The 12,769-nt window shown below is 63.2% G+C and overlaps 2 protein-coding genes across 5 annotated transcripts; one reads left to right on the forward strand and one right to left on the reverse strand.

The window, feature by feature from the left end:
• Positions 1-490: 490 nt before the first annotated feature.
• SLC52A3 (solute carrier family 52 member 3) lies at positions 491-3,436 on the reverse strand. Of its 4 annotated transcripts, none has more exons than XM_032126946.1 (4): positions 3,349-3,436; positions 1,392-2,462; positions 1,026-1,149; positions 491-906 (listed from the first exon to the last, which is right to left on the reverse strand). In XM_032126946.1, the coding sequence occupies exons 2-4, from the start codon at positions 2,417-2,419 to the stop codon at positions 694-696; spliced, it is 1,365 nt and encodes a 454-aa protein (XP_031982837.1). In that variant the 5' UTR covers positions 2,420-2,462; positions 3,349-3,436; the 3' UTR covers positions 491-693. The 4 variants fall into 4 exon arrangements, with proteins under 4 accessions (XP_031982837.1, XP_031982834.1, XP_031982836.1 ...); XM_032126943.1 differs by lacking the exon at positions 3,349-3,436 and adding an exon at positions 3,199-3,342; XM_032126945.1 differs by lacking the exon at positions 3,349-3,436 and adding an exon at positions 3,041-3,342.
• Positions 3,437-7,634: 4,198 nt separating this feature from the next.
• Positions 7,635-12,053, forward strand: FAM110A (family with sequence similarity 110 member A). The gene is made up of 2 exons (XM_032126924.1): positions 7,635-7,917; positions 10,230-12,053. Exon 2 carries the CDS (start codon positions 10,299-10,301, stop codon positions 11,298-11,300), a length of 1,002 nt encoding a protein of 333 aa, XP_031982815.1. The 5' UTR covers positions 7,635-7,917; positions 10,230-10,298; the 3' UTR covers positions 11,301-12,053.
• Positions 12,054-12,769: the final 716 nt, after the last annotated feature.

Genomic DNA, 12,769 nt, shown 5'->3' on the forward strand with positions numbered 1-12,769 from the left:
CTCTGCTGTGGTCCCTCCCCAGCTCTGCCCGTCTCAGGGTGCAGCAGGGCTGAGATGGGGTGCAGGGGGCACACGGCTGTGGGGAGGGAGCAGAAAGCACAGATGGGACCACAGCAGAGGGTGGCAAATATCACGCATGTCCCTCCAGTCCCACTGTGCCTCAGTTTCCCCAGCTGCTATTGGGGGCCTTGTGAATGTCCCATGTCGCCCACCATCCCCCTCCCCACGGCCGCCTTTGTCCCCACTCCCCCCAGCTGGCTGCAAACCCCCTGTCTGAGGGCAGCTGCCACAGCACAGGGCCGGGAACACCACCGGTGCTGCCGGGTGCAGCTGGGGCTGTGCCCACCCACAGAGCCCAGGGGGGCTTTAGGGCACGATGCCAAACGGTGCCAGATCCCCCAGGGGAAGGGATAGGACATGGCCCCAGTTGAGAGGTACCCAGGTGGGGGGCACTGGCGCATGGAGGGTGCGGGAAGCAGGGAGGCAGAGAGCTGAGTAAAACACCTTCTATTGCTTTCACATGATGGGAACACCCTGTGGGACAAATCCCTGAAGATGCTGCTCCCTGGCAGAGCCCATCAGGGAGCTGGTCCCAGACCATCCTGGTCCCACTGCTGCTTCCAGGCCAGCCAGCCTCGCTGATTTTGGGAGTTCATGCTGGCAAGAGCAGCGGTCTTGGGGTGCCCACCCCACTCATTCTGGGCACTGCAGGCTGCAGTAGTCAGCAGATTTGAAAAGGCTGTAGACATTGACAAGGGGGAACATGAGCAGCGCCCCAAGGAGGGAGCCCAGCTGCTCCAGCACCCCGTACCACACCAGCGCACTGTGGCTGCGGCTCCGCAGAATCACCCCGGCCATCGCCTTCACGTAGGAGAGCGTCCCAGTGAACAGCACCCAGGAGAGGATCTGGTGGCACAGATGAGAGAGAGGTCAGGGCTGGGGGATCTCCACTGAGGGGACAGGTGAGGTCAGGTCCAGGTGTGGTGTCAAAGACGTCCCTGAGTGAGAGGGACACCATAACTTACGATGATGGCATCGCCCCACTGGGACTGCTGGAGGAGTGGGCAGGGACTCATCACCGCGATGGCCATGTTGTAGGCACCAAAGCCTGTCCCTGCCATGGTGAGGATGCCCATCAGGGTCAGGGACCTGCAAGAGACATGCAAGTGTCACTGGAGAACACTACCTGTCCCTGGTGAACAGCACAGGCACGCAGCACATTCCGGCTCCTTGCTGTCTCCATCCTCCTTTCCTGGGGTGTCTGTGCTGCCAGGGCACGGGCACCCCACAGACCCCCTCCCACCCCCAACTCTTGCAAAGTAGGGGCCACTCTTAACGGCAGAAGCCCCTGGTGTGCACCCTGCTGCAACCCCCAGGACCCTACAACCCACCTGCTGGGCAGGAGCATGGCCACGATGCAGGCGAGGGGGTTGGCCATGGAGCTGAGCGTGGCTGCCAGGTGATAGGTGGTGTGTCCATAGGGCAGGCAGGAGTAGGACTGCACAGATGGCAGGACCCCGTTCGTCAGGGCACTCACCCAGGTGATGAGGAGGTAGATGAGGGTGAGCTTGGTTAAGGAGTAGGAGAACTTCTGCGGCAGGATGTCCCCAGGTCCCTTGAGATCCTTTGAGCATGAGCAGCCTCTGCTCAGCTGCAAGTCAGGTCCCTCGTGAAGGACCTGGTCAAATGAGTTCAGCACGATGTTGCTGGAAAAGAGGTGCTGCTTAGAGAGCTCCCACACCTTGGGCTGCCGGGTGAGGAAGAAGAAGGCCAGCAAGCAGGTCAGCATCATTGCAGTCATGAGCAGGAAAAAGATGAGGGTGGAGAACTTGGGTGGGAGGTAGCGTGACTCCAGATGGAAAATGGTGCTCTCCACGGTCTCATTGCCGGTGGTGATGTTGACCTCGTAGCTGACATTGGTGCAGCTGGAGATACCAGAGCCCTGGCCCAGGGCAATGAGAGCAGGGATCAGCCCACTGAGCCCTTCGCCTATGAAGAAGGTGGATGTGTACTGGGGCTGCAGCTGCATCATGAAGGGCAGGAAGGTGACAGAGGAGGTGCAGTCCACCAGGGCCAGGAAGAAGGTAAGGACTAGGAAGGGGATGCTGTGGGACGTCCCGGAAATGAGGGACGTGTGGTTCCAGAGGAAAGCCAGGAGCAAGCAGGCCATGACACCCACGAACACAATTGCATAGATAACAGCCACCTCCTTCAGCAAGCCAGGCCGAAAGCAATTCATGAGGGTGACGAAGAGTGGTCCCACGTTGGCCATCTGGATGATGATGGTGATGTACGAGGGCAGGTACCACTGCTCTGGCAGCACCGTCACCAGCAGTGGCAACTCCACCCACAGCCCATTGATGGCCACCCAGGAGCCCATGCCAAAGGCACAGGCCAGAAGGTGGGTGAGAAGTGCCATGGCTCAGGGCTGGGTGCCTGGGCCTGGGAGTGACGCTGCTGTGCTGTGGGGAGAGACTTTGATGAGTGGTGAGGTGAGATCTGACCCTTCCAGATCCTGGCCCTGTCCTCCCATGACCACTGCCTGCATTGGTAGAACAGCTTCCCTCCTACGTTCTGTGGGGGTGTGGGGCCCACAGCCCAGCCCAGCCCCACTTTGCCCTCTGCAAGCCCTGCGGACCCCTCTGCCCCCTTCAAGTGATGACAGGGTGCCCTCCTGCCCTGGGTGTGGATCCTGATAAGCTCCACCTGGTCTCATCCCGGAGGGCTGGGGCTTGGGAGCAGCAAGTGCGGTACCCAGGAGGGCATTGAACCTGTACCAACTCATGTTGCAGCTCGGTGCAGCCTGGAAGGGCTCGGCACAGCCGGGTGCAGGGGGAAGAGGGCTCTCACCTGGGGGCTGAGTGTCCTGGGCAGCTGCTCTGCTGGGAATGGACGCCTCGTACCTCCCACTGCATCCGCAGGGCAGGACGACGCAGCGCCCGTCTCCTCCCAGCCAGGACCCGCGCGATCCCGACACGCCCCGGTGGCCGCGGGAGACAGGCCCCAGCAGCCCATCCTGCAGCCCAGCCTCGGCTCGTACCAGTCAGCTGAGTCAGCTGGGATCCAGACACCTCCCTTGCCCACTCTCATCCCGCCCCTGGGAAGAACTCTGACGTCCCTACGTTCCGTGTCCCCGCAACCCCGCGGAGCCGTCTCCAGTTCTCTCCCGGGGCGTTGAGGCCGCCAGAGGAAACTCACGTCTCACGGGGCTGAGCCTGGCGGGCGCAACAACCCGCTGATGGTCCCGGCCCCGGCCCCGCGGGGAGGCATCGGGGCTGGAACAGGAACCAGGAAGGAAACGGGCTCCGGTCTGACCGGTCCCTCGGCAATCTCCCAAGGGGAACTCACTGCGCTTTGGGGACAGGCAGCACCACGCGGGCGGGAGCCACTCCTGGCTGCCGCAGCAGTGACGTGAGGCGGGCACGTCACCACCTCCGGATGCGTACGGGTGATAGCCTGGCCCTGCTCTGCTCCTCGTCTTTGGTCCCAGCTGGCAGAGTCCCCAGCTCAAGGGGGTTATTATTCTTGGCGGTGTCCTGGACTTTGTCCTTGTCCCCGCCTGAACTGCGTCCCACCTATCACAGACTCTTCTTGCAGGTGCAAGTGTGACCCGGTGGCGGTTCCTGTCCCCATCAGGATCTCTGCGGGGTCAATGGGTTGGCACGGGGCGCTGGGGAACCTCCGAATGTGGCAGCTGTCCCACCTTGGGACACTGCGGGGACCAAGCCGTGAGCCAGCGGATGAGCCACTTGCACCGGTCGGGAGGTGACACGGCTGAGGAGACAGACCCCAGGTCACCCCCAACAGCAACCCCCCCCTCCCCCCCCCCCCCAATTCCAGGACCCCCGCCCCAGGATGCCTCATGGCAGCTCTTCCCCCAGCACCCACCGGGTGTCGCTGGGAGAGCGGGCTGCAGCCCTGCAAAACCTGGGGCTGGGCTCCCTTCTCCCGTCTGCTTCCCTGTCCTACCTGCCTGCAGTGCTCGTCCCTGTCCCTCGGGGGATACAGCCTGCCCCTCCACCCTGTCCTGCGCCTGTGGGAGCACCCGCGGCAGCCAGGACCGTTGGGTGCAGTGGGGACAAGAGTGTCCCTTGTCCCTGGGGCTGCAGGGACGCTGGGTGACCGTGGCGGGGGATGGTCACAGTTTGAGGTACTGCTGTGATTTAACCCCAGCAGGCAGCTCAGTCCGCCGCAGCTGGTCACTCACACACACCGTGGGATGGGGGAGAAAATGGGAAAAGATAAAGTGGTAAAAGGGACAAAACTGACGGATTGAGAGAAAGTCAGTTTAATAGGAAAAGCAAGGAAGTCCTACAGTCCAGGATATTGCGGGGGGGGGGGGGGGGAGGGGCAGAGCTGTCCCATCCACGTCCCCTCCCAATTTCTATTCACCCCCAGCACTCTCACTCGCTGGTGGGGCAGCAGAAAAGTCCTTGGGGCTCTGTGAGCATGGCTCAGCCACGATCAAACACTCCTGGGTTAGCACTGCTTTCAGCACAACTCCAAAACAGACCCACGCTGGCTCCTATGGGCAAAATTACCTCTGCCCCAGTCAAACTAGTACAGGACCCCAGGAGACCTGGAAGGTGGGGAACAGGTCCAAGCTGCTGGGGGGAAACCAGGGGCAGGGGGCTTAGAGTGAGCCCGGGGCAGCTGAGGTCATTGTGTGTCCATGGGAATGGGGACAGGGAGGGGACGGCAACTGTCCTGTGTTTAATTTGTCGGCACAAAGAGGCAGCTCAGCCGGCAGTGAGACCCTTCCCGGGGGCGAGTGGCTATGGGGCAGAGGCAGTTTGAGGGGGTGCTGGGTGTGGGACCCCCGTGCTGCCCCTTCACGCTACTCACCTAAATCCACCCGACGCGCGCTGCCTGCCCTGCCTGTGCTTTCTCCGCCCCCTGCCTGCCCCCCAGCTGAGCTCCCGGCCCCCCGGCCCCTCGCCCCTCCGCACCCCCGGCAGATGCAAGCGCAGGCCCCGGAGGCAGATGGCAACATTTGGTAGCCGAGTGGTCCCTGCCTGCGGGACTTCGCTGGGCTGTGATGACCATCCCTCCAGGAAGCCCCATCCTCATCCAGCCAGGGCTGGGGGCCCCATCCCAACTGCAGCCAGTGCAGGCCGGGGGGTGCAGCAGGGATCTCCAGGGTGGGCACACTGCCCATGCTGTAGGGGTGACAGGGTGGCAGGAAGGCATGGAAGGAGTGGCAGCTCAGAAGAGCAGGGGTCTGTCCTTGAACTCAGCCCTGGCGAGACCCATCCCCTCATATCTTCTTCTATGTGTGAGCAGTGGGGACGGTCTGCCTGGGCAGAGGGTGGCTGCTGCTCCATTGCTGGGGGGCAAAGCGACCCCCTCACTCCAGGGACTACTGGCCACCTTATTTGAGAGGCTATGACCCCCAGACTTGGGGACCGGCTGGCGGGTCTCAGCCTGGACCCTGGCAGCCCCAGCCCCATTTGCATTCTATTTCCATGTGAAAGGAGCAGGTCAAGTTGAAAGTTGAAAGGCTGGTGGGGGGCAGTCGGGAAGGGGCCGCTGCTGGAGGTGAGACCCCAACAAAAGGGCTGGATCCCCAGGGCCCAGTGTTCGCCTGGCCATGGGCTGCGGCCACGGCCCCACGGCAGCCGCCATCTGTGGGTCTGTGCTGCCGCCACCACCGGCCAGACAAAGGCCTCGTGCCCGGCCTGTCCCCATCTGTCACCTCCCTGGCTCCTGGATCCCTGAGCAGAGACCGAGTGTGAAGATCCTAGTGCAGGCAGCATCATTTCCTCTGCCCACCGGGAGTGGGGTGATGCTGGGTGTAGCAGGTGCCTCCCCGTTCCGTCTCCATGTTCCTTCTAGAGCGGCTCCGTAGAGCTCTCGCTGGGGAAACTGAGGCAGGAGGAGGTGGTGGTTTGTCCTGGGTCAGGGCACGGCAACGAGCTGGAATAAAACACCAGGAATTAACACCCAACATGAAGGGGCTGGGGACCTCTCTGCGTGGGGGTGCCCACACTGCTGAGCCACGGCCCCGCGGCTTGACAGGTGTTGCCAGGCACCCGTAGCTGCCTCCACCCAGCACTTCCAGGAGGGGAATTTGCCTCTCAGTGTGTTTTTTTCTCGTTGGCACCTTCATTTAGCATTGATGCCGAGGCAACAAGATAATGCTTGAGCTATGCAAAAACCTGTAGCTATGCAGAAAGAAGGAGTTACTTTGTAACAGGGTATTTAAACGAAGCGCTTTTTAGTAATCAGCAAATTAGCAGAACAAGCTGACTGCAAAAAGCTAACCACTGGCTATTTGAGCAGACAATGTTATAGAGCATGCGCAGGGAAGAGGGGTGAAAACTTCAAGCCCGAGGAAGACTTATGAGCCTTCATCAAAAACGACCACCAGGAGGCTGACGGCCACCTCGTTCAGGAACCGCGCGTGTGCTGCAAGGGCTGACATAATCCTGTGATTAGAAAATATGTTGCAATATGAAGGTTAAGAAAGTATAATGTGCACATTAAGTAAAAAAAAGTATAAAAGCTGGTACTGTGCGAAGAATGGACGAGTGAGTTTGTGGTGGAGTTGTCCCCCTCACTCCCGGCCTCGAATAAACCAATACCTGCTCTGTGGGCCTCATACTATGTTATCTTGCCTAGTTTTCATGCATCAGCAACCAGGAGGTCCCTGGCACGAGGGAGTGTCTGGAGGAGGTGAGAGCAAAGGCACTGCCAGTGCCCGATTGTCCCTCTGTTCACAAACACCGTCCACGTGTCCCTGGAGCAGCGGTGGAGATGATGCACCGCGTGCTGGGGGAGCATTCCTGCAGAAGGCGCCGTCCCAGAGCATATCCTGGGATGCTCCCGGGGAGGGCGAGGCTTGGGGCGCTGCCTGGATCCAACGCCCTGCTCCAACGGGCCAGACGTGCCCGAGCAGCTCCTGCAGCCTCCTGCCTGCACCCGCACGGCCTCGGCACCTGTGGGGGGACGCAGCCTGCGGGGTCTGCCCTCGCCTACCAACTGGGATTTTCCAGCTCAGCCCATTGTGTGAATCTGGGCTTAGGGCAGCCCTCTGGCTCCCAGACTGTGTGCTTCTCTTGGCCCTTCTCCCTCCACCAGCTCCTTGTCTTTCTTGCTCCAGGAGCCGTTTGAAAAATGCAGGACTGTAACTGAGCGCCATGGAACAAGCCAAACACTCATTCCTTCCGTGCAGAGCCGAACGAAGATGCCTTTAGCGTGGAGCAGGAGCCACCCTGGGGCTGGGTTCAGGCCAGCAGGTTCAGGTGGCTGCAGGCTTGGTGACCCTGTTCCAGTCTGTCACCTCCCTTCCTACTATCCCATTTATTTCCCTACATTTTGGAGTTTGTTGCTGCCGGGTGCATGAGGAAACAAGGTGAGATTTCCAAATCAGAGCAGGCCCTGCCGACTGGCCACACCAGTGATATAAGGGAATCTGGGTGCCCACAGGAATGCTGGGAATTTCCCCTGCATCCCTGAAGCCCTAACCCAGCACCAGGACCATCTGCCGACAGCGAGCAGTGACACCCGGAAGCGTTTTGGCTTTGTCCGTGCGAGCACCTCGGGCCGTGTACGCATCCAGGCTGCTCAGCCGGCACCGCGGGCTGAACCGGCACCTGGGACGTCACCGGGCACCGTCACGCTGTGTGACGCAGCCTGGCATGGAGGAATGCCCCGTGGTTTCGATCCCATGTGAGCGCTGAGTTGCCTCGGAGGGCGTCCTCGCCCGGCGCTGACTCAGCAGCAGCCGCCGCATGCAGAACCGCTCCAGCACCCTCCAGCCGCCGGCACGGGGGGAGACGGGGAGGACGTGGCTGGGGAGCAGGAGGCGTGGAGACATCAAGACACCATCGGGATACCCTCGGAAAGAGAGCAGGGAGAAGAAGCGTGGCAGCTGATCCGTGCCGAGGAGGCTCCCATGCCGCAGGGCTGATCCAGGTGGGTGGCGGAGGTGGTGCTGGTCCCCTGCTGGTCCAGTGCCAGCAGAATGGGGCTGGGTGAGCCGGTGAAGGGGTCATAACCGTGTACCTCTGGAGCAACTTCTCCAGGGAGGAGGTGACCTGGTGTGCCATGTGAACGTGGCTGGACTGCCCACTCCAGGAGGGAGAGCAGCTGGGGCCACACTGGGCAATGCCCAGAGCTCAGATCCCCGCGCTCCGACTGGGTTTGGGGCATGGGATTATGCTGCCGTGTTTCTGGAGCTGTTCGGAGGGCGGCTCCGCTCGGCTCGGCTTGGCTCGATGCAGCCAAGCTCGGTGTGGCCGTGCCAGGGCAGCGGCTCAGCACCGCAGGAATGTGGAGCAGCAGGTTGTAACCGGCCGGGCTGTCCATGCTGGGGAGGGGACCCCAAGCTGGCCACAGTCGGCTGTTCCAGGGGTCCCGTGTCCTTGTCCCTGCACTTCGACAGCCGTGGCTTGGCTGAGCATCTGGTACAAGGCTGAGCTCCAGTGCCTGACATGGGGACATTTTCCCGCTTTGCTTTGCCTGGGGGGCACTTTTGCACTCCTGTGCTGAGTCGGGGAGCCCTCCCTGTGCTGGGCACAGGTACAAGGACAGTGAAGCTGGCCATTGGCGCAGGGGCTGGGCAGCACTGGACCCGAGGGGTCGGGCAAAGGGGTGCAAAGAGCTGCCCGGGGAGGAGGCAGGAGGATTTGTGCCGGTCCTGGGACCATTCTCAGCTGTCGCCACGCCTGGCCGCCCCCCTGCAGACATTTTCCAGGTCAGGAGGCAGCATGTCGCCCCAGGCAGGGGACGAGGACGGGGACAGGGACAGCCAGTCTCCCCCAGGCCACTCGTCTGTCACAGCGTGTCAGGGGGATGCACCGTGTGCTGTGCAGGGACCCTGCTGGGGTCCGGATTCTGGGGGTGCTGGGGCTGACACGTTGGCACCCGTGGGCTGGCAGGGGGTGCAGACATGGTTCAGCTGTGGCTCAGCCATGGCTCGGCGGGGCTGTGGGTGCCAGGGCTGGCTCCTGCCGCCGGCGGTCAGTGCTGGGACAGGCGCTGGGCTGCTCCCAGGAAGTTTGTGCAGGCAGGTGAGCGGGTGACGGTGGCAGCCGCCTGCTCGGGGCTGCCATGGAAGCGAGTGAGGCCACAGCACACCGGCCCCCGTCCTGCCCACCACTGCACCGGGTGAGTGCTGGGGCTTGCTGTCACATCCTCAGGGCTCATCAGTGCCCCAAATCGGGACCCTCAGGGGGAATCTCAGAGCAGCTTGGGAAAGGGGTGGGGAAAAGGGTCTGACCCACATATTCCTCTGTGTGCCCTGCCATTGCCGAGCCCCTCTGGATATTGGGGCCACTCTGGGTGTGCGCACCCCTGGTCAGGGGACTGCAGAAGGGTGCAGGGCTGGTTTGGGTGCCCTCCCCCCCCTTTTCGCTGTGGGCGGGCTGATGGCTCTGCGTGGCCGTTGTGGCGGCTGCGCTTGTTGGGGTTGGCAGGGACCCAAGGACACGGGGTGCACAGGGCCCCACGCTGCTCCGAGCACACCGCGGCTGGGGAATCACGAGTGGAAACAAACCCCCGTGAACTCCACGTACTTTCCAAGGAGCTCCAGGATGGGAGCAGGGAGCCTGGGTGCAGCCCCGGAGCTTGCGAGAGGGCTGAGAACTGAGGGAACAGCAGAGGGAGTGGAGCACCGAATCCACCAGCCCGGCAGGGTGGTGGGTGATGGAACCCTGGGCATGGGGAATGCACCCCTGGGAGCAGGCAATGCACCCCTGGGCACGGGTGATGCAAGGATGTAGATGAGACACCCCTGGGAGAAATCAGTGCTTCCCTGGGAGTGGGTGATGCACGCCTGAGTGAAGGAAATGCACCCCCGGATGTGGGCAGTGCACTCCTGAGCACGGACGATGGGCACATGCAATGCACCCCTTGATGCGGGCGATGCTCCCCCGGCACCTGCGACCTGTGCAGAGCATCAGTGAGGGGTGCTTGGCTCTCTCCGCCCCCCTCGCTCCCCAGGGTGCCCCTCGCCCGCGACCGGGGCGCCCTCCCCGCCGGCGCCATTGGCCCCGGTGCGGTTTGAAGCAGGCGTGCGGCGCGGATTGGCCGGAGGAGTGTCGGGGAGGCTCGGCGGTGGCGGCGGAGGCGTGGCGACCGCCTTCAAATAGGCAGCCCGGAGCCGGCGGCGCAGCCAGTGCACAGCCCGGGTTGTCTTTGTCTGCCGTGGGGCCGGGGCGCGGGCAGGGGCAGCATCGCCGCCGCTCTCACTCCGGCCCCGCTCTCACTCCGGCCCCTCTTCGCAGCCGGCGGCACCTGAGCCCCTCGCTGCCCGTGGCGGCCGCCCACCCCGTGTCCCTGTGCCGGCACAGAGGATGCCCGTCGAGGCGCTGCAAGCCGGTGACACCATGAAGGGGGTGACGGTGACGGCGCCTTTCACCTCGGCCATGCCCGTCCGCATCCTCCGCAAAGGGCCCGCGTATTTCCGTCGGCACGCCGAGCCGGGGGCCGGGAAGCCCAGCGCAGTGGAGAGGCTGGAGGCCGACAAGGCTAAGTACGTGAAGAGCCAGAGGGTCGCCAGCACCAAGCAGGAGCCGGTGAAGCCACTGCTGCTCAAGCAGCCCCTCTTCACCCCCGGGGTGCGCCGGGCTGTTCTCACCCCCAGCCGCAGGGCACCCCCGGGGCCGCGTCGCGCCGATGCTGCCAGCCCGAAGACGTCCCTTGACCTGGAGATCCTCAACAACCTCATCAACCTCTGTGACAGCCCCTTCCCTAAGGCGGAGAGCCCGCTGGGCAGGGAGTGCAGGTGGCGGGCGGAAGCGCCGGCGGTGGAGGGGGCTGTCAAGCTACCGGAGAGCCCGGCCACCACCAAGCCCCCCGGCAGTGTGGCCGTGCGGAGAGTGGACGTCCGTCCCTGTGGAGCTCCGCGGAGCCCAGTGACACCGGTGCCTGCATCCCCCATCCCAGGTGGGCTGCCTGTGACCCCGTCCCGGAGCTCACCCGCCCGACCCGAGAGCGCCCGCCGGCAGCCGCTGCTGCACCGCTCCAAGTCGGACCTGAGCGACCGGCTCTCGCGGGCCACCGCCGACCTGGAGCGCTTCTTCAACTACTGTGGCCTTGACCCCGAGGAGATGCAGGACATGGGGGCTGAGCGCTTCGCCCGCGCCAGCTCCGACATCGTGTCCCTCAAGTTCCACAGCGTGAGCACGGCCAGCTCGGAGGGTGGCCACTCGCCACCCAGCGCTGCCACGCCGGAGGGGCGGCCGGCCGAGCGCGTGCCCTACGGCATCTCCATCATCGAGCGCAACGCCCGCGTCATCAAGTGGCTCTACGGGCTGCGCCAGGCCAGGGAGCCCCAGCAGGTCTCTGATGTGTAGCAGTGCCACGGTGGGCACCGGGGATGGGTTGCTCATAAGTGGGCAATGCTGGATGGGGACAGAGCACAGGCTGTGCCCTGGGAGGAGCAGGGACCTCTTGGGGGTGACAGGACCCTTGAACTCAGCCCTGCTGTGCTGCAGCATCACCGGCCCGATGTGGTCACCAGGGATCCATTGTCAGAGCCCTGTGCCAGCACTGGAGAGCCAGGTCCCTACAAGCCCGTGGGAAGGCAGAGGACACGTGTCCCTGGGTGTGTGGCTGGTCCCCAACACCCACGGGGCCTCATGTGTGGCTGCCCTGCCTGCACTGCTGGCAGCTCCTGCCTGTCCTGCTCCTCACCAGCACCCATGGGTGGGGTGCAAGGGGCTGGTTCCCCCTGCATGGAACAGGGACACTGCACCGAGGAAGGAGCTGCCCCCTTGCAGCCTCCACCGAGAGGGTCCCACTGCCTGGGGTGGTGGTCACATCCTGGTGGTCCCAGCTCATTGCTGAAGAAAAGCCTGGTGCTTTGAGGGGTGAGGGGGAAACCTGACCCCCTACTTCAAGCTGCCCAGGGCTGTGTGTCTGTGTGAGTGTCTGTGGGTGCCTGCGTTCCCCCCCCCCAGCTGCCAGTGGGCACAAAGCTCCCACCATGCTGGGCCCGGTATTTATGAAGACAACAGTTCCTGTTTTCTACTCTTTTTTCTAATGTTTGATCTGTAAATAATAATAATGATAATGCAACTGGTTTTATTAAACGCCTGTGTTTTGGAGGCTGTGTGTTGTCTCTTGAGGCGGTGGAGGTCGGGATGGGACAGGGACCCTTGGGGTGCCATAGCTCTGCAGGGCTGTGGGTGCTGAGCCGATGGGTGCTGGAAGGGAATCATGGGTTCCGTGCTGCCGTGTGCCAGCGCGGGGCCCAGCGGGCACGGCAGGGCGGCGGTTGGGTCTGGCAGGTCCCGGCAGAGCCCCAGCTGTTGGGATTTCCCTCTGTGCCATGCACCCTCCCCTGCCTCCTTCCCTCACTCTGGCAAAGCTTGGCCAGGTCCCAGCCCTTCAAGAACGGGGAGATGGGAGCGGCAATAGCAGAGACCTCCCAGGTGGGCTGGGATCAAAGTCGGCGCAGGGAGCGCTTTGAAGATGAAAAGCCCCGTGTGTTCTCCCAGGCCAGCCTCGCATGGCACCGCAGCCCTCCTGGCACCTCAGGTTCCACCTGTGCCCTGTGGTCCCCGTGCTCCGGATGCGTCCCATGCAGGCACATGTCTGCGGGAGAAGGTGACATCAAAGCCACCAGCAAGCGGATGCACACAGGGGACCCTACCTGGACCCTGGGCTTGCCGCTGCCTCCCTTCAGTGCCAGCCCCCTTAGGCAGCTGCTGGCCAAGGCAGCACCAGGGGCCCCTTGACCAGGGCTTCCATCCAGCACTTGGGGTCCCCAGAAAAGCTCTCATAAAGAAGAATTTACCACCCCAGCTTGATTCCTGGGCTG

The sequence above is a fragment of the Corvus moneduloides genome, chromosome 17 (assembly GCF_009650955.1).
Source record: "Corvus moneduloides isolate bCorMon1 chromosome 17, bCorMon1.pri, whole genome shotgun sequence".
Taxonomy (NCBI): Eukaryota; Metazoa; Chordata; class Aves; order Passeriformes; family Corvidae; genus Corvus; species Corvus moneduloides.

Bases quoted from the DNA above. Each gene is read 5' to 3' on its own strand.
- SLC52A3 (XM_032126946.1), bottom strand. From the start codon at position 2,419: ATGGCACTTCTCACCCACCTTCTGGCCTGTGCCTTTGGCATGGGCTCC. The intron at 1,150-1,391 runs GTGGGTTGTAGG...TGTCTCTTGCAG, and splicing joins GCCATGCTCCTGCCCAGCAG to GTCCCTGACCCTGATGGGCA. The intron at 907-1,025 runs GTAAGTTATGGT...CTGTGCCACCAG, and splicing joins AGTGGGGCGATGCCATCATC to ATCCTCTCCTGGGTGCTGTT.
- FAM110A (XM_032126924.1), top strand. From the start codon at position 10,299: ATGCCCGTCGAGGCGCTGCAAGCCGGTGACACCATGAAGGGGGTGACG.